This window comes from Puntigrus tetrazona, chromosome 22, assembly GCF_018831695.1.
Source record: "Puntigrus tetrazona isolate hp1 chromosome 22, ASM1883169v1, whole genome shotgun sequence".
NCBI classification, from domain to species: domain Eukaryota; kingdom Metazoa; phylum Chordata; class Actinopteri; order Cypriniformes; family Cyprinidae; genus Puntigrus; species Puntigrus tetrazona.
Genome location: NC_056720.1, coordinates 15,640,986 through 15,660,915, shown reverse-complemented (window position 1 = coordinate 15,660,915; position 19,930 = coordinate 15,640,986). Strand labels below are relative to the sequence as shown.

General features: G+C 38.7%; 1 protein-coding gene across 6 annotated transcripts in view; it reads right to left on the bottom strand.

The window, feature by feature from the left end:
* dennd1b (DENN/MADD domain containing 1B) overlaps positions 1 to 19,930 on the bottom strand; it is an 88,992-nt gene that overhangs the window by 51,171 nt on the left and 17,891 nt on the right. For 5 of the 6 annotated variants that reach the window (XM_043223763.1, XM_043223765.1, XM_043223764.1 and 2 more), the window contains exons 3-5: positions 15,072 to 15,115; positions 3,515 to 3,564; positions 2,687 to 2,806 (exon numbers count right to left, since the gene is read on the bottom strand). In XM_043223763.1, the coding sequence (XP_043079698.1) occupies positions 2,687 to 2,806; positions 3,515 to 3,564; positions 15,072 to 15,115 (214 nt within the window). The remainder of the gene's footprint in view (positions 1 to 2,686; positions 2,807 to 3,514; positions 3,565 to 15,071; positions 15,116 to 19,930) is intronic. The other variant, XM_043223767.1, reaches the window with a different exon arrangement.

The following is a 19,930-nucleotide window of genomic DNA, read 5'->3' as shown; positions in this document are numbered from 1 at the left end:
CAAATAAATCACCGCTCTATAAGCAGCAGGCTTGCGTTTATGAAGACATCCAGGGAGGAATACCTTTCGCGAAATCCTGGATTCATTTTTTATTTTAACTCATAAAGCAGGAGCGCATAATTTTTCTTCTTGTTTTAACTTTTTTATAAATAGGCTGAGAGGAGCGCGGCACCCCAGCCCAATCTCTTCACAGCTAGTAAGTAAAAATGTGTTTGTATTCGGCAAATCCTCTGATAGAGGCACATTCATCATGCTGAACTGTGCTGAGACGAGCCAATCTCAACGGCCCATTTAGGTTCTCTAGCGCCGAGAGTAAACCAACTTATCTGTGGCTTACTGGCAATCCCTAACAAACTCGAGCTCCTTGCTTCCACAGCCAGAAGCATCAGATAAGCTCGGGCAAATGGTTTGATAGCCAGGAAAAAAAAAGGACAGAAACTGACCACCAGTGAATGAGAGAATGCGTAGGTCATGGAATGATTAGCAAAGATTTATGTGTGTTTTTCGAGAATTAAGCGCCAACTGCTTGAGCGCTACTTCAGAGACGAAACATAACTTTTGTCAAGTCAGCTGTTGGTTTTTAAATCCCTAAAATATGGGATTATTTTTCATGTAAAAAACAAAAAACAAAAAAACGAAGCAGATTGCAGCATAAAAAAAATAAAACAAAAGTTAATTATATTCTTGACTCCAAGTTTCACTGATTTGAAAGAAAAAAAAAAATCTCACTAGTTGGTCTCAAATTTCTTATGTCCACTATAAATCAGTTTGAAGTCATATTATGCATTTATTTTGAAGTTTTAAACTCCATGCATGGCCTTATACGCTTGTTGGATCTAATCGGCCCTTAAATCAACATGCATTCTAAATCATTGGAGGTATTTAGGAGCTTTAAAAGCAAGTCAGCTTGCACCTTGTATCCTTCCCAGGATGAGATACGATTACACCCGGACTTTTCCTGAGTTTTATGTTCAGCAGAGGGAAAGAAATATCGCTAAATGGCCAGTCACTGAAGAAAACCTCTGCCGTCTGAGGAAGACGCCAAATCGGGTCCCGGCCATCAAATAAAACGGACGAGAGAGCGCGAGAGAGAGGGGGTATGTTTCATCTGGGGTCTCGCATATGTCCGAAGGCTATGTGCTCAGAGTGTCCGAAGGCCGGATGGGTGGAGAGGGTGGGGTAAAACGGAACGCTTGTGTTTTTGATGTGGTTTGGCCTGAAGGAACCCTGGCCTATTTGGCCTGGGCAAAACCTGCAAAGCTACAAAGGGCTGTCCACATAAAACTGTCCCTCTCATTAGGCAACTTCCTCGTGTAAGCTTAGGTGACAATTTTACGGTCCCAGCACTTCAACAATCATAAGGACACAAACTGTTTTAATTACTTTTCTTTTATATTCAGCTAGAGAGTGTAAATGTGTGTGAACCGGAAAAAAAAAAAAGATATTTAATTATTTAAAATAGCTTAAAGAGCAACGGAAAAAGGACATATGTGTTTTATATTTGCCATTTCTCACACACACACACACACACACACACAATATAAAATAATAATAATTCTTATATATATATATATAAAAATTATTATTATTTGTATTTTAGAATATATATATATTTTCAAATACATACATTAACTTTAAAAACAAATCTTTTTTTGATCCTTCAGCAAAAGCCGACAGAAAAACAAAACTTTCTTTGTTACATTTGACCATGTACTTTCCAAATAGATGACATAAACAAAAGAAGTCTACGGGAAAAAAAAAAAAAAAAAAAAAAAAAAAGAACAAACTTTGAATGCATTTCTTATTATGAATGAAGGAAGTCATGCAAACTACTCAGAATGCATAATGAATTTTATACATCATATGTCAAATGAATTAGCATGTAAAACTCAGTGAAAGGGACAGGGGAGACTCTTGCTAATTGGCAGCAGGGCTTCATGCATAATTATTGGTGAACCGTCTCCGGCATGCCTCTGTGCCTGAATAACGAGGGGAGAGAAAGAGAATCACACACACACACACACACACACACACACACACACACACACACACACAAAAACAAAGGCCATCCTGGCCAGGGTGGGAGGAGGAGAGATCTCGACAGGAGCTCATCATGACAATGATAAACCTGCGATTGTCCATCAATACCATGTAGACAGAAAGCGAAAAAAATGTCTCGCGTCCCAGCTGAGCTGCTCTGAATTGCTCAAAGTATTTGTATTATTAAATACACTGGTTTATCGTTAATGCAACACAGTCTTCAATCTCCAGCTTTCCATTCTCAGTGGAACAGCTCAGACTGAAAAAAATTAAAGCATTTGCCATCATATTATGATCTAAAAAAAAAAAAAAACAAACAAAAAGAGCATTCCTGTCTGTATATTTTTATTATCATTAATACTTCATTAAAGTGAAGTATTGATGGCTTCCGATCCTTTGCTTTCAGAATCTGGAAATGATCGGGAATTTGTTTCCTTAAAAAAAAGGAAAACTGGCATTTCTCAAAAAAAGTGTCTTCAATCTGTCAAACCTTATATCTATCTGTGATATATTAATAGCATATTATGTGCGTGAAATGTCCCATTATTCGCACAGATGAAAATAAGATTGCAGATTAGCAAATGACTCGCTTCACAAGTTAAAAAGTGCAATAAATGAATAAAAAGCATCAATAAAGCTCTCTTACCTGAGCAAACAGATGCAGACCCTGCAGCCAGACGTCAGCCGACAGAAACCAAACCTCTGCTTGCTCTCAATATCTGTGAGCACAAATGTGAAGTGCTGGCCCACCTGAGTCTGGGACACTCTGCAGACCACCAAACGGAGAAGGAATTAAATTAACCCTTATTATTAAAGTATAAACTTCAATTATATTTGACGGCAACACAGTGTTAGAAGTTGACTGTAACTTTGAGCATTTCCACATTCATTCAAAAACCAAATTTACTCATATCGAAGTAAAAATTCTGTAAAAAGCTATAAAAATTGACTCATTTGCTAATATCATTTGTTACTTTAAAGGTTGTAGGAACTGAACCGAGGCTGACGGTGTAGTTTATCTCCACTAGATGGCAGCAACAAAGCTTCAGCTGGAAGGAAGTGAACTTCTCACACAGCGCATAAACTATACAACAGAGCTTTCCATTTTTCATTTCCAAGAGCAAACAAGCCAACACACACACACACACACACACACACACACTGCAGTGAGAAGAACACATTTATTCAGGAGACGTGTCTACCATCATGCCAGTTAGGACAGACAAGCAAACAAACATTGTTTACTGGGGGGCGGAGATCTTAATTTCTATAAAGGTGCTTTATTTCTACGGACCTCTCGGTGAAAGGTCTGACATAAAGAGAAGTAGAAGCAAAAGAGGTGTTCGGCTCCACCCTGCGAGTCATTTACGACAGCTTCTTTTCGCGAATGCGTGTTGGATAAATAAACATCCTCATTTTCCCCAAATCGCACATCGATTAACTTATGTTCCGGAAGCATAAAAGGACGTTCTACCTTTCGACGTCAAACGGGAAGCAGAACTTAGGCACTGTCTGCAGGACCTCCTAGAATGAAACCAAACAAAAGGAAGAGGATTTTGTCATTATATGCAAAAAAAAATTATGTTTTTTACATTTGAAAAATCGTAAGTGCAACTGATTTGAAAAAAAGCACACTTTTTTTGAATAAACGGCATGATCTGAGGGATTATCCATGCTAACAGTGCAAACTGTGTTAATCCTATGAATCCATTTAGTTTCAGTAACAGTATTTGTAAAGCAGAACAAAAGCTTGCGAACAAACGGATTTAAGTTTTTAGTGCATCGCTAAATGTCTGCTAAAGTGTTTTCATGTCAAGTCAGAAGACAACTGCAACTCAATGCGTCTATGATATCATTGTCCCTAAATACAGAGCTAATGAAAGTCTAACGTCTGCCAGTCGAAACTGATTAGAACAGTAAACGAGTACCTTTCCTCAACAAACTGCATGGCTTGTAGTACAAACTGTTAATCACATCAAACGCCCCTGTTGGACATATATATATTCATTAAGCAGAAAAATAGCTGGCAAACAAATGAGCAAATGAATGCATTATTCAATTATTTTTTTAATTCATTACTAAATGCTATTGCATTACAAAAAAGTATTGTCTCAAGACAAAAAAAAATACTCTACACTATGATATTTTTGTCCTTAGATACAGCTCTAATGGATTTGTTTAGAAATGTTAAAACCATGTTAATCAGATGGGTTTCTCATTTCTCATTTGTAGTGCAAACTGATGGAACAACTATTCTTTATGCAGAACAGTAGCTGGCAAATGAATGGATTTAAAGGGAAACGCCATCAAACTGACGTAAAAGGGGAGGGTGATCAGAGGCTAAAATAATTAGCGGCCATTAGCTCATTGATCGTTTCGCTTGAGGTGTGGGGACGACGGAGGTGACGGCAGATTGTTGGAACAATGGCTAAGCAGCGCCAGGGGTTCAGAGGAGGTGCGGGAAGAATAGGAAGGGGGGGCCAAAGGATGCCCAGCCTTTGGGGTTTTACCTTCCCGCACAGCCCCAGAGGGAGAGTCCTAGCACCAGCAGCATATGGATTTCCATAGCCATATGGGTTAGCCACGTCTGGCCAGTCCTGCGCTGTAGACTAGCCATGGGGAACTGCCAGTGATCCTCTGCTAAAAGTATAACAAGCTGCGACCATTCGAATGTGCGTTCGGGGGCAGCTGGGTGGCTCTAACGCGGCTTCCGTACCCGCACCAGCCCTTTAAAGCGAAATTAATCGCTCACCGCGCGAGTACGTGCGAGGGAGTCTGTTTTTGTTTGCGTATATATGCAGGCGTGGATGATGACTGGTTGCTGTTTTTCTCGGTGGGAGGCGGTGGTGCTGATGGGGGAAGACAGAGTGAGAGAGTTAGTATGTGATACAGAGAGCGGCGAGGAGATTGAAGGCTCTGGCAGGCGAGAGAGGAACGTTGGCAGCGGCAGAAACATCCTCGCCGTGTCGTGGCGCGGCGGATGACTGTACGGCAGTAAAGCTGTCACGGGTACGCAAGCCTGATGCTGCCGTATGTGACTGCTACTATCATTAACTCCTATAGGCGCTTCCCCCCCCGAGTGTTTATGCCAAGCTGCGGCGCGCTTTTGCAGAAGCGTATGCAAACGGATGCTACGCAAATAAAATTGTCTCATTCGCAGATGCAGAAGTTGTCGCTGGGTCTGGCCTGCTAGACGCCAGTCAGCGCTGGTCCCTGCTGTCAATCCCGAGTTGCTTGACAGGAACTTGCAATGGAATTCACTCTGAAAATAAGATTCGGACTTGACGGAAGGCGATATTTGTAACATGTAGCTGACTTAATGCATTTATAACGCAATTGCAAGAGTCTAAAGAAATAAATAACTGCGAGTCATAATTAAGACCAAAGAAATGCCAAATCCTGTCTCTTTTTTTTGTAAAATGTCAACACAAAATGGCATGTGCAGTGCTCTTTAATCTATGTATGTATGCATGTTTTGTCCATACAATAAAAGTCAATGGGGTCCGAAACGATAAGATTGGACCCCATTGACTTTTATTGTATTGGCGTATCGCAACATGCGTTCTGCAGTCAGTCACATGGGTTTAGAACAACATCCAGGTAGGGAAATGACAAAATGGCTTCTTTGAATGAATGAAACGTCCCTTTGTCAGTCAGTTTAGATTGAATGTAAATACCAAAAGTACCACAAACCACTTCACTTCATGTTGACTTCAAGCAATTTTTAAATCCATTCATATCCATTGGCAATATTCTCATCCAAGTGCAATATTCTCCCGATTCGCCTCAAGGTTTTACTAGCTCTAAATCTCGGTACGCATGTGCATTACACACCTTTTTCTCTCACCGTTTTATTACTATTCATCCAAGTGATCAGGGGACTATACCAAAGCGAGCTCTGGGAGAAGAGTGGGATCGTGTGAAGAGGTGTAACGTGAGTTGCTATCGTTCCTGTTGTTTGGTTGTACTGTTTTTTCCCCTTTCCCTGCCTCCCTCCCAACCATTTTCCCAAGACAAAAGAATATAAAACAGCTAATGCATTTACAACTCACTGGAGGAGGCAGGGTGAACTCTGCAGGCTGCATTATTTATTTACTATTGAGACAGGGATATCACTCAATGAGACAGCAGTCTCCATTCCCCCCTGGTCCCACAGCGGAGGCCTGCAATCACAGCTTCTCCTCTATCACTATCTCTCTCTCCTCCACCAGCAGCATTTATTACCGCCCTACGCTACCGGAAGAAACTACCGCTCCCTCCCTGAACTCCCTGCAGAGGAAGGGAGCTTCTCCTGGGCTGGATGGGAGCAGAAGATCCAGCACTGGCATTAGCAGCAGCAGCAGATATCAGGGGATGTTCTGCTTCACTCGGCTTCTGCATAATGATGACGTTCATACCCCAAGCCAAACTGCCCGATTTTGATGGTATGGGTGCACGATCAGAGCCAGAAATGGGAAAATCACAACACAGACACAGGGTCTTCAAATACCAGAGGACTTCAACAAAGTAGCTTTTTTACATATACATTTATATGCATGAATGTTTTTTTGCACTGTATGTTTCAAAATTGTAATTGTATTTTGCACAGCTGAAGCTGTTTCTCATAAGTGCTACTTTATCCATTTAACAACTACTAAAAATAAACTGCTTTATCAAATGTGGCAGACTGAAATTATTTTAATGCCATTTTTGTGTTATTTTTGTTCTTCAAATTGCCATGTAAAAAACAGTACATGCCAGTTTGAAAAAATTACTTGATTTCCCAAAATTGACTTTATAACAATCACACACATTTCTGGTACCTCAACCATTTTTCTCGATTACAATCTAAATTTCTCAACTGTAATCATGTAACTGCTATAACCAATGTTACAACTTAATATTGCACAATTATCTGTCACAACTACACTTTATTTCTCATAACTGCAGCCGTTTTTTGCGCGTGCTACTTTATTGAACATTGCGACTACTTTGCGTTACCACAAATTTCCCACAACTGCGCATTTTATCTTTTACTCTGAAACGGGCTTCCTGATCTATGTCACATCTGTGAGGGGGGAAAAAAAAATCCAATTCAGGCCACATTCAGCTGCAGCATGAACGTAGCCAATGTTACTAGGTGATGTGAATGTTACAGTCGAATATTTAGATGGGAACGGCAAGACGAGAATGGGAGGGGAGAAAGAGAGAGAAAAAGAAAAGGGTAAGAGAAAGATGGTGTGAGTGGGAACTAAGCTGTGCTCTGGATGAGCGAGTGAAAAGCATTTCTTCATTCTGTCAATACTGGGATGAAGGAGGGAGGGGTGGGGGTGGGGGCGAGAGATATGTGGCGAGAAATAGAGGGAGAAAGAAAAGGAGAGAAGGAAGGAAAGGGAGAGAAAGCATGAGAACTGAGAGATATAGACAGGCAGGCATCCAGGCAGACAGACGGAGATAGAGAAAAGAGAGATAAGGTGAGAGAAAGACAGGAATTGAGAAAGAGAAAGAGAGAGAGACAGCAAACTCCCCCTTTTCTCTCTCCAAGCTGGTGGGATTCCTCCCCAGGGGTTTCTGTCTTTAAACCTCCATGCTCTTTAAAAATTCTGCCAGCCAGCAGGTCTACACGGCGCTATGGAACTGTCTCCAGCAGGGGAGAAGTGTGTGATTGTGTGTGTGTGAGGAAAGAGAGAGAAAGAGAGACAGAGACTGGCAGAGCCACCATGCTGACGGCACCGAGATCCCAGTGACAGGTTCAAACCCAATCTCCCCACAGGTCAGTGTTCACTGTACCCCCAAACCCCAATTAAGTCCTGCTCCTTCTACCTCCGTGCCCCTCTCTCTCTCTGGGTGTCGGAGAATGAGGCCGTAACACATGCAGAGCCCCGTGGTTATGACGACGAAAACGCTACTGGGTCTAAAATCAAATGCGTAGAGTTCTGCATTTCTGAAGAAAACGTGAGTGCAGCTCGTCTGTGTGAAATTCGCTGTCATGATGCCCGAATGTTGTTGCTAAGGTGTGGTTACTGATATTCTGGTTTCACCTATAATTTTCATCTATGGGATTTTAATGGCATTACGAAAATATGTTCTCAATCAGAACACTCAACCGATACTCTCATTGCCTAAAGGTTTAAAAAATGTCAAGGTTAAGGAAAAACAGTGAATTAAGGTCAACTGTAACTATTTCTCCAAATTTATACCTTATTAAATGTTATCTCTCACAATTGCATCTTTATATTTTGTTATTAAAACTGAAAAATGAATATTACTTATTACAATTCAATTTCTCAGAACTGCAATTTTGTTTCCCCGTTACGTTGTTCCACACAATTGCGAATTTGTTCTTAGTCTCTAAAAAAAAAATAAAAATTCATAAAAAGTCAACTGTAACTATTACTCAAAAATCCAACTTTATTTTTTTGCTACATTTTACATACGCACAATTGTACATATCTTCTCTGTGCTTTAGTTTTAGTTAAAAAAATAAAAATAAAAAAAAAAACAACCAAATGGATTTCCCACAATTGCGATTTTTCAAAAATAAATTAATTCAAGTTTTACGTGTATGGCAATTTATTTATAAATAACCGTATATGTACTTTCTTTCAGGTTTAGTCTATTAAAAAAAAAAAAAAAAAAATATATAATTATATATATAAATATTTGTTTGTTTGTTTGTTTTTTTATATATATTTGTTTGTTTATTTGCACAACTGTAAATTTACTCTATTTAGGTTTCATATTTTTTAAAAACTAAAGGTTAACTGTAAATACTTCTAAAATGCTACTTTATTTTGCAAAAAATGCTGTATCTGCAACTTTATTCCTTGTGTTGTTAGTGCACCGGTTTCGACTAGTCATCAAATTTTTATAACTTTTTGCCACAATTGCCAATTTATTTATTATTATCTTCAGGACAGGTATTTATATATAAAAAAAGAAAAGAAAATTTAAAAAAAAATTAAATAAAATGTACATATTTAAATCAATTTAGAAATCAACTTTATATCCACAAAAATAAGATCTTCAATTATAAAAAAAAAATGTAAACAAACAATATGCCTGATCTCCGATCAGCACATAAGGCCATGTCCACCCATGTAATGGTCATGCAGTTTTGAGTTTTCATAGCTTAAAGCGTATATTCTCTATTAGCAACGCTGTCTGATGCAACGGCACATCAATGGGGATAAAATAATCTTCTGCCTTCTCTGGACCCTCAAATCTCCAACCGAGATTCCTTTCATTACATTTTAATCGTATGCTGCTGGCTTGCCGCTTTTGACCCTGCACTACGCGCCTTTAATAAGTGCCGACTTCGCCCCTGGACCGAGGAAAAGTGCTAAAGGGGTAGCTCTTCCAGAGTTTCAAATTGACACAGGGCATTACATTTTCACTTGAAACGAGCCGAGCAGAGCGGGAGGTGGTTGATTTCTCTTCTTTAGCTCTCGTCTTCCTTTTCTTTTCGCGGCTTCTTGCGCTGACCCTTAGGTGGTAAGAAGCTAATATTCGGTGTGCTGGCACAGAGGTTATTTCTTTCCCGTGCAAACACGCCGTCTGTGTGAGACTGCTTAAGGAAATGTAGCAGGTGATGTATTGATCCTCTGCCCACTTAAAGAACTGACAAGTGCGTGACAGGACCGCTGGGATGAGACACGGGGCAGTGTGGATACACAACCTCCACGCTAACCACCCCAAGCCTTGCAACACCAACTTCACTAGGCCTGTGGACACTGGAAAACAGAGTTTTATAGCGTGAAAAACAAAAACTGGCCTCCGAGATAAAACCGCTGAAATTTAAATGAGGAAATATTGGGTATGATTGTTTTAACGCCTAACAATCCCAAATTACTGCCGAAACGAATCCAATTTAGCTCATTAGCCTGTCTGCGCAATTAATAAGCTACGGAGTTTGCGAGGACATTTCTGGGTGGTTCAGAGTGAAAAGGACCACCCACAAGTCTCTATATAGCATTTAAGCTAAAACTGTGTACAAACAACAAGGTTTCGCTTAATTTCGACAGCAAACGCAGACTTTCCGAAACGCTCTGCGATGAATACATTAATGTGACGGGTGAGCGTTTTTTGTTCTTCAGAATACACAACTGATATTCTACTGGGCCAAGCCGAGATTCAGCTACATATGCCCGAGAACCGCAGAGCCAGAAACATCATTAATTGAGTGCCAAGTGGCCTGGGGGATTTTCTGCGTTTAAGCTGTCAACTCCCATTGGACCGCGCGATCGCTCGCTCACTCACTCTCGCTCTCTCTCTTTCTCTCAGCTGTGGCTAGAAGCTACATCAAGCGTGTGGAGTCTCTGAGAAACGCAACCACCACCCCCTCACTCTCTCTCTCTCTCTGTCTCTCTCTCTCTTCTCTCTCTGTCTATCTCCTCCTTCACCAAACCAGGACATCCTCCACTTTGGACCAACGACAAGCATTTCCTTACTCGACTTAGCTCAGGTTGAAGACACTCAACGATAACGTGTCAAAAATGGAAGGTCACCGTGCAGTTCTTAATTTCGCTTCAGTAGGTGGACCGAAACTGTGGTTGCAGAGGGAAGTAAAACCAATCATCCCGTTCCACATTCAAAGAGGACGTGAGACCGAGAGATATCAGTTTATTTTTTTTGCAAGATGTCACTTTCTTGATGAACAAGTCAACGTCTGAGACATCCGATGTAATGAAGACTGTTTCCTACAAGCACCCTCCAGCATTTCTGGCACAGCAACCAGATAAAACCGCAAGGAGAACAGTTTTTTTCCGTTCTCAAAGCCCTAAGGTCAGGGTAATCCGACGCCACGGGCAACAGCGTGGCCTTAGTGAGGGAGTTTCGACTAGTCTGACGCAAAGGCCAGCTAACTGGGCCCGGCCCTCACATTACCCGCTCTCTGGAGATCTGAACTGAAGAAAAATCTCCGAAATGAAACGAGTGAGGGATACCCCATGAGCAAGGCATGCTCCCTCCCGCTTCCATTCCTCCATGTTCTCCTCAATCAGGGCTCATGCCCTCCATGTTAAAGCGTTGAAACCGCACCGAAGCTCTTCGTGCTCCTTGATGATGCTCCGCTGGCTGGCCTTCCCCCCGGGCTGCTGGTGCGTGTCCTGCAGAGGAGGGGGTGAAGCTGGAGGGAAAAGCTACCAATCATGAAGTGTCAGGCTTGGGGCATATGATTGTACACTGTGTCAAAGCTAGACAAATATTTGCCCCGCGAGGCTCGGGGGACGCAGTTTCTCGCTTTGTTACATGAGCTGTAGCTTCACTCAGCATGCTGGTTCGCCGCCTAACTAAGGAGATGGAGGGCCGGGTGACATCTGGAGGCTCCTGTGAAACTCTCCAACATCCATCAGGTCAAACGCACTCCGCTGGTGGCTTGGAATGTGATGTTAGTGCCGTGCTATTCCCCGTGGAATACAAAGCAATGTGTAGATGTAGAGGATGGGCATGATAAGGTCAAGGTTAAAGGTTAAATTTGAGATAGACAAACAAGACAATATGATTATCTTCTAAACAGAGAATATTAGGTCCTGCTTGACCCTAAATATAATTTAACATGACCTCTGATGGTTCATTGTTTAAAAAAAATAAATAAAAAAAACACTGATAAGGTAGATATAAATATTCAAAACACATTTTATTAATTACAGATTACATGTAGAAACCTGCAACAATAAAACAAATTGCAACTGATGTGTGGCCATTGGTGATTGGTCATTTTGCAACAATTTTGAAAATGGCTAAACCTATCAAATTTCACATAACATGTTTAGTCTGATTTATAAACTTTCTGCATCATTTCCTATCATTAAAAAAATTCCAATGGTATTTTTTATTGATATTATTTTTAAATATATTGACATGTCTTTCCCCTCTCCGTTACATCATTTTATGTTCACCACTGAGTCTACCTTATAATAAAAAAAAAGCTAAGTGTAATAATTATTTGATTTAAAATTAATAATACAGTATAATATAATATAGGGCAGTTAAATCAATTAATCGTGATTAAATCACATCCAAAATGTTTGTTTACATAACGTGTGTGCACTGTGTATATTTATTATGTATATATAAATACACATACATATACATACATATGAATATAAATATATACATGCACGTATATGTACATTTGTCGAAATATCTACTGTGTGCACATTTTTACATACATAATAAATATACATAAACATTTGGTAAACAAAAACGTTTATTTTGTATGTGATTAATCATGACTTCCAGCGAGCACAGAATCCACGTTGGCCTGCTAATAACCACAACCACACCTGTTAATAAAAAGAAACACTAATACGCCACGCGCTGCTACGAACCATCAAGAAAAAAGTGATTTGAGATTTCTTAGCGTTGCTCAATAATTACAGATGAAACTTCCCGTTGAGATCATACACCGACCACAAACCGGCGAGCAAACGCGACTATAAAGGGTTCACAGCGCTAAGAAATAACAAGAACAGCTAATCTCTCCAGTTATTTACAAGCTGCAGCCCCTTAACCCTCCATCAATGAATACACGAGGCGAAACCCTTTCAAATAGCTTCAAATAATGTCAAATAAACGCAAGCACAGAAGAGAGAATAACCCGCATATGCATATCCGTTTATTTTCTTGCATTTCTTCCTTTAAACTGACATCCGGAAAGAGATCTGAGAGACATCGGGCCGATAAAGTCTCGCTTTTCCATCTGTCTGCTTCATTTGCAAAAAATGGCCTCCTTGTGATTCAGATATATACGGCTCTCACATGGCAGCTGTAGGTGACCGCGGCCACGGCGAGTCTCTGGGGCCGAGGGATCGCACTTCATATTTCGCCGCCCTCTGTGCCAGCCTCCAGTCTGTTCGCCCCTCATTTAGAGTCCCTATTCGAGCAGAGCGGCTAGTGGAAGAGAGGAGGATAAAAAATCAATTCATATTTCCATAATCCACAGTCCTGTCTGTCTCCGTCTCTTCCCTCGCGCGCTCCCCTGGGGTAAAGTAACCCCTCCACCCCGATCTACGGCCTACAACTGTCATTACGCGCCGCAACAATAAGAGGATAAACAAAGGAGGCCTGTAGAGATCGGAGCTGCTGCTGCCATATGCTGGCTAACTTGGGGGAAAAAAGGGATTTCAGCAGCTAGAGAGGGAGCAGCCGTACAAAGACGCCAAAAGAGCCTAATCCTGGTAATGAGGCGACTCAATGAGAGCCTTTATGTCGATGTGGAAAAGGCCGATCCATCTGTACACATCTTAAACCAGAAACGATCTTGTCACCAAACAAGGACTATAGAGTTTGCTTTAAATCGCACTTCTGGCTTTTTGTTCTTGCTGGCCGAGAAAGAGTTTCTGAAGCTTTCGCTGCAAAAGAAGACGAAGAGCAAAGTGCACACGGTCACGTCTTCTTTCTGCCGTTCTCATTTGAGTTTGTAATGAAGCGTCCAATTTGCTTCACGAGAGAGGAGAGGTTTGAACGTGGAGACCTTTGAGGCTGAGCGAGCAGGGAAAAGAAAAAAAAAAAGTGTGAAAACCGCAGCTCTGCACTATGACCCAGGACAGACCCGCTTCTCCTTCTGCAGAGAACACGCATGACCTGAACTACGCTCATGCTCAAGCCAACAGCACAAATGCAAACACTGCGATTCTTCATTTACGGATCAGAGTTTTACAAGTTCTGCAACGCCTACTTGAAAAAAGTGCAATTAAGAAAGAGATAAAATGATCGATTTGAAAGATTTTCAGGTTTTAAATTATATTTAAAGCACTTTTAATATGTGTTCAACTGGTTTTTAATATCCGATGTCTCATATATATATATATATATATATATATATATATATATATATATATATATATATATATATATATATATATATATATATATATATATAGGTATAGGTATATATCTTGTTGACCTCAAATATATGCACATATTTTTTGTTTGTAGTAAAATATCTTTTTTTGTGCTTGTATGTACATACACACATATGTACATATATACATAAAACATAAACAGATATTCATATTGAATACATAAATATTACAAATAAAATCATTTTGTGTGTGTTTTAACTACAAAACAGAAAAATTGCAACAAATGCAAATATTTAAAATTACATTTAATATATGTATTTTTATGTTTTAAATACTGATATTTAAAATTGTAATAAAAATATTAATAATATATAATATTAATAATAATATATTGAGTGTGTAACATGTAATTTAAATACTAATTTAAATTACATGTAATTTAAATACATGTAATTTAAGTATATATTTTTAATAGACTTAAAAATATATACATCATTGCATTTACAGTTTACTTATAAATTATTATTAATAATAATTGTTATATAAATTAGAGGTACTCAAAACTCCTAAATCAATACAATTTACATAACATTTGAAGAAAATTCTTATAATTTTTGTTTAATTTTTAATTCTTAATACATTTATTAAACAAAGTAATAATATTCAATTCATCATTTGGTCAAAATATACTTCTTAACAATTTGGAGTATTATACATACTAGATAGAATGAGATGCCACGATCAAATCAAATAAACAGTCGAATCCAACAGCCAAATATCAACCGATTAAGTTGGATTATCAGTTTCTCAGTAAATATTGTTATGCATTACTTGTGTGATATAGTACCCACTCACAGGCGACACACAGCTGTACTGGTGTGAGATACAGCGGTGGGCGTACGAAGCTGCTCCATCCGCACCCATTCACATCACAGCCAGCTGATAATTACCAGAACAGCGCTTATTGAAGACCTGCTCACCGCTTTTCATTATCAGCTACATCACACCGCATGACAGAGGGAGGGAGTGAGGGAGAGAGAGAGAGAGAGAGAGAGAGAGAGAGAGAGAGAGAGAGAGAGAGAGAGAGAGAGAGAGAGAGAGAGAGAGAGAGAGAGAGAAGGAAGGAAGAGAGGAAGGAGGGAGGCCTTTAGGAGCAGAAGGGGTCGTGGATGTGGTGCTGGATGGGGTGGGGGGTATGGAAAGAGAGAGAGAAAAAAAAAAAAAAAAAGTTCCTCTGTCTCCAACCTGGTCTCCAAAGTCCTGAGGGAACTTCCACAGCACTGTCGGATCTGTAAGAAATTGACAGACAGCATTAATCAGCAACCACGCACCGTTCAGAACACATACATATTAATGAAGGGGGTGGGGGCAAGGGTGGATTCTCCTATGTGTCGGCACACCGCGGCAGCGAGCGCAGGCATGGAGCATTCTGCATATGCAAATGTCATCCGGTTAGATAGAGGCCTTTAGAAACACAGAGAGACACAGACAATACTCAACTACCTGCAGAAACGGCAGATGTGTGGCGCTGCATTAATATTACACACCTAAATATGTTAAAAGGAAAGCTTTTACTGCAGTCATTAAAACTACAATGTATCCATTAAAAATAAATTCATAATGTATTAGTTATATTTTAAACTGTTGTTTTTTTGTTAAAAAAACACAAAAACAAATGTTTTAAAATATATATACACATTAAAAACAAAAATAATTATATTTTCATTTAAGTTTTTTTTATTTTGTATTAATATTATTACTAATAGTGGTAACAGTAGTTCATTATATTATTATTTTTAATAACTACGATTATTAATCAATACAGTAAAATTCCGTTATTTTTTTGCAGAGGAAAGACGTACAATTATTAATATGATTCACTTTATTTTTATTTAATATTATGAATAATGTAATGTATTTTAATTTGCTATGTAATTCATATTTATAAATTATTTTTACATTTTCTATTTACATAATATATTAACCATTACTGTTATAGTTACTGGATTTTTTATTATACCGAAATATGTTTTACAGCAACAACTTTTTTCAAAACAACAACAATGATAATAACAACAACAATAATAATAATATTAATCATCTATAAATATTATTATCATTGTTATTTTTTGTTTATATATGCTGGGTAAATAATAATAATGATAATTGTTGTTGTAATATAATAATAATAATAATAATAATTATTATTATTATTATTATTATTATATATTTTAATCTTAAAATATTTATAGATTTTGTTAGTTAGCTTTATTTTTGTTAAAGGGGCATATATCTGTCCCAGCATCCCTGCTAACCACTGTTTAGGAGTTACTAACTTAACATTAACTCAGTGTCAAGATGTCAAGCCACGACAGCTCAATACTGATTTTTGCTTTAACGCCATAATGTCATAAATAAGTGTGTGCAGACTTTAAAAACGACACGCCTTGTGACACATAATAAGGCAGAACTCCAGACGCCTCCGCTATGACTCACTCTAAAAAGATCAGCTTGGACCACAAAACAACAACTCAATGTCTGCTGAAGGTCAAAGAAAGGACCCTGAAACCAGACAATGAGTTTGTGCACAGACCCACACAAACAGGGGTGTGCAAGGTACATCTGATAGAAGACCTCCATATCATAAACACCAGCGGTGCTTTCTTCACAACTCAATTAGATTTGATTCAGTATTGTGTGCAATAAACATCTCAAAAAAAAATCACCTCTGTTTGTTTTTTCAATATCTAGGGATATTAACCGTTAATTTAGTATACAAATTATTTTGTGCATCGATCCAAGGGAAGGATTTATAAAAATCTAAGATTCTAAGAAGTCTGCTCCTAAATGCAATTCTTAAGAAGTTCAGAAATAAGAAGAGGAGGACTTTCAGTTCTTTGTCCAGTGTCTGCCGATTAGCATGATAATCACAGTAAGTGTGCACATTGTTTACGTCACTACTAGCTTGACTTGTCATTTAACATCTTACCCTTAGGGATTTAAGACAAGCTGGAGCTTATCCTAACTTATACTGATGACAATTATTAACAATAATGCAGTTTTGTGGTTCTGAGAACACAGAATAACTTTATTCTTAATTTAGAAAACAAGATCATAAGAAGCAGTTAAGACAAATCAATGACTCAAACTGTTTGCTATATAACTACACTAAATATTTGGTAACCCAAGTGAAAGCTGCCAATAGCCACACATCATTCTTCTTAGTATTTATAGTACATTTGACCCTCCATCCAAGACCGGTCCGCTACAGGAAGTTCAAATATCCTGTTTGATGAAAGATGAACATGCTCTTAGAAGAGATCAGTTGATCACACAGAACTAACACAACTATGACGCTGGATGCGTGGACACATTTAAGCTTGCTCAGCCAGTCCAGTCAATAGAAATCATGTGACTGGGGGTTTCGCATTAAAAGGTGCAAGATTTCATGCAAATTTGGGTGCTAAGCCGCTAACCACCGGAAAGTTGCTTGCTTTGAAAGTGACTCGGCTACATAGATCGCTACACTGTTGATAAACTTGTTTGGTTTACAAAATTTCACCAAAATTTTGATAATGTGAACTCTCAGGACCAAGCTGACAAAGCAAGGACTAAAAGTATGTTTAAAGCAAAAATCCAACAACAAAAATAATTCCACCTAGAAAGCATTTAACACTCTAGCACTGGCAAATACATTCAAAGTTATGGGAATGATAACCACATTCAAATACAAGAGTGAATCCCATAAATAACTGTTGAAAAGTATAAAATTGACACTATGGTACTTGCAGTACTGGCATCGCACTTTTAGTAGCTGTTATTTTTGACCAAAGCAACATTACAGCAACTGAAGGGTTGTTATGTTCAGATTTTAATTTACTTTTTTTGTACTTGGAAGGCTACTTCACATAGGGTTGCCATGTCTACTTAATAAGGGCAATGCTTACTGTGCATCATAGAACTTGTTGTTTAAAGCAAACCAGTTTATGGGGTTAAGGTCCTTGCACAATAGGTCCTATGCATTTTTCCTATTAAAAAGCATGCTACAGATGTGAAAATGCAGAAAATCAAAACAGTTCCACTTTTTTTTTTTTAATGACAGGCAATGATTGAAACAATGCGGGGTCGTATTTACTTTTTGACATGCAAAAAACTCCAGATCTCAGTCTCAATGTGCAATAGCCGTAGATGCACATGCGGATGGTACATTTTTGTGTTTTGGATTAAGTGGATCAGGGGCTTGTTCTTATTTTCCATTTACATTTGCTAGCAAGATCTGGCAACCCAAAGTTGTCAAAATTCCTTGAGCTATGCCCACAGAATAAAAATACAACTTTGATATGAGTTTAAAAAAAAAAAAAAAAAAAAAAAAAAAAAAAAAGTTGTTTAAATCGGTTCTGTACACGTCGTGTACAATTTCTGTAAAAGTGGTTTCCACTACCAACATTTTCCACAATTCTTTTGTCGAATGCGGTTGTCGCTCCTAAAATGACTGAACTGTATACGTAACAGGATTAAGCGCTAAAAACTGAATTGACTACCAAATTTAGCAGCGGTAGTGTACGTTTTTATTTTGAGGTTTCAGATTATAACGACAAACAAACAGCAGCTGTATCAATGAACGAAGATCAATGAGTCGGGTTAAATTTAGAGTATTTGCATATTAACCGTTTCCTCTTTCACGTCAGCATAAATATAGAGACTAACAATATGAACTTCCCATCATATTTGAACCGAAACTCTTGCTTCTGCTTTCTGATCTAATCCACAGCAACAGTGCTGATGATTCAGTTCTGCTGTGCTGGAACTGATGCCAGATGAAGCAGTGACTAGCACAATGAACGCTCTGATGATTTAGCATGTCGGGCATGAACCCAACTTCAACCTCCAACCTCCCTTCGCCGGATGGGTCTGTCCATTTTTCATAACCCAACCTCTTCTTTTTCCGTGTCTTCCAAATCCACCGTAGTCGTTGCGCTGCATGGCAAACACAAATATGCCCGCATATTCTCCAACGGAGCTGACCAGAGTTCAGAGAGGAAAGGGGGGGTGGGGTGGGGGGAGTGAAAAGACTGACAAAGGTGCATTACATAATCCCATTGTGAGATTTCACGGACCTTGTCTTATAATATTTTTACAAAGACTGAATTTCCTTCTCCCCAGGGATCTGAAGCCCAACTCCTCCATCTGATCTGGCAGAGTCAGGTCAATTTTATGCTGATTTTATGGGTGAGAGGATGGGAACCACTGCCAGGGAGAGAAAGAGGAACACGAGGGACAGAGAGCGAAGGAGAACAGAAAGAAGAGATGCGCGCAGAGACAGAGAGAATGATGGGTAGCTGACAATAACATCTTTAACATTTTAGGTTAAAATTTTTAAATCTATGTCAGTGTATATTTTACATGCTGGGTGAATATAGACAAATCCAGCGACTGAGTTGTTTTGACTCAGCGGTTGGGTTACATGTTGAACTCAACCTCGGGGGAAGTTTTATTTAACTTAAAATGTATGAAGGCATCGGCGATAATCATAAATAACAAATATGCAAATTAACAAACATTTAATACTTGTATTTATTCAGCTAAATAATGAATGTTAATTTATTGAACATGTTCTTTTCCAACCAACTTTGGGTTCATTTTAAGCAAGAAATATAGCGATTTTAGGAAATAGTTGTGCTACCCAGAAAGCCTGGGTTAAACGTTTAAACGTTCGCAGAGTTGTTTTCAACCCATCGTCAACACAAAAGTTATTCATCACAATAATCGTAATAACTAGACTGTGCTTGAAACTCTGCTTAATGTTTGTCAAAATTGACAATGACAATGACGATGAAGAAGAAATGTACAGAGACTCAACTGTTGTCCAATTCATATACAAATGATTGTTTAATTTACTCTAAGCGCTCTCATTTATTCATTCATTTTTTTTCTTTAGTGGAGATCTGACAGGAAGCGGGTGAGAGACAGAGGAATAAGATTCAAATTCGGGACACCTAAAAACAACTGCACCATATGTCACATAATATACCCATATATACATACAAATTATATTTAATATGCATTTAATTTATCGAAAATAACAGTGATTTCAGCTTTGCATC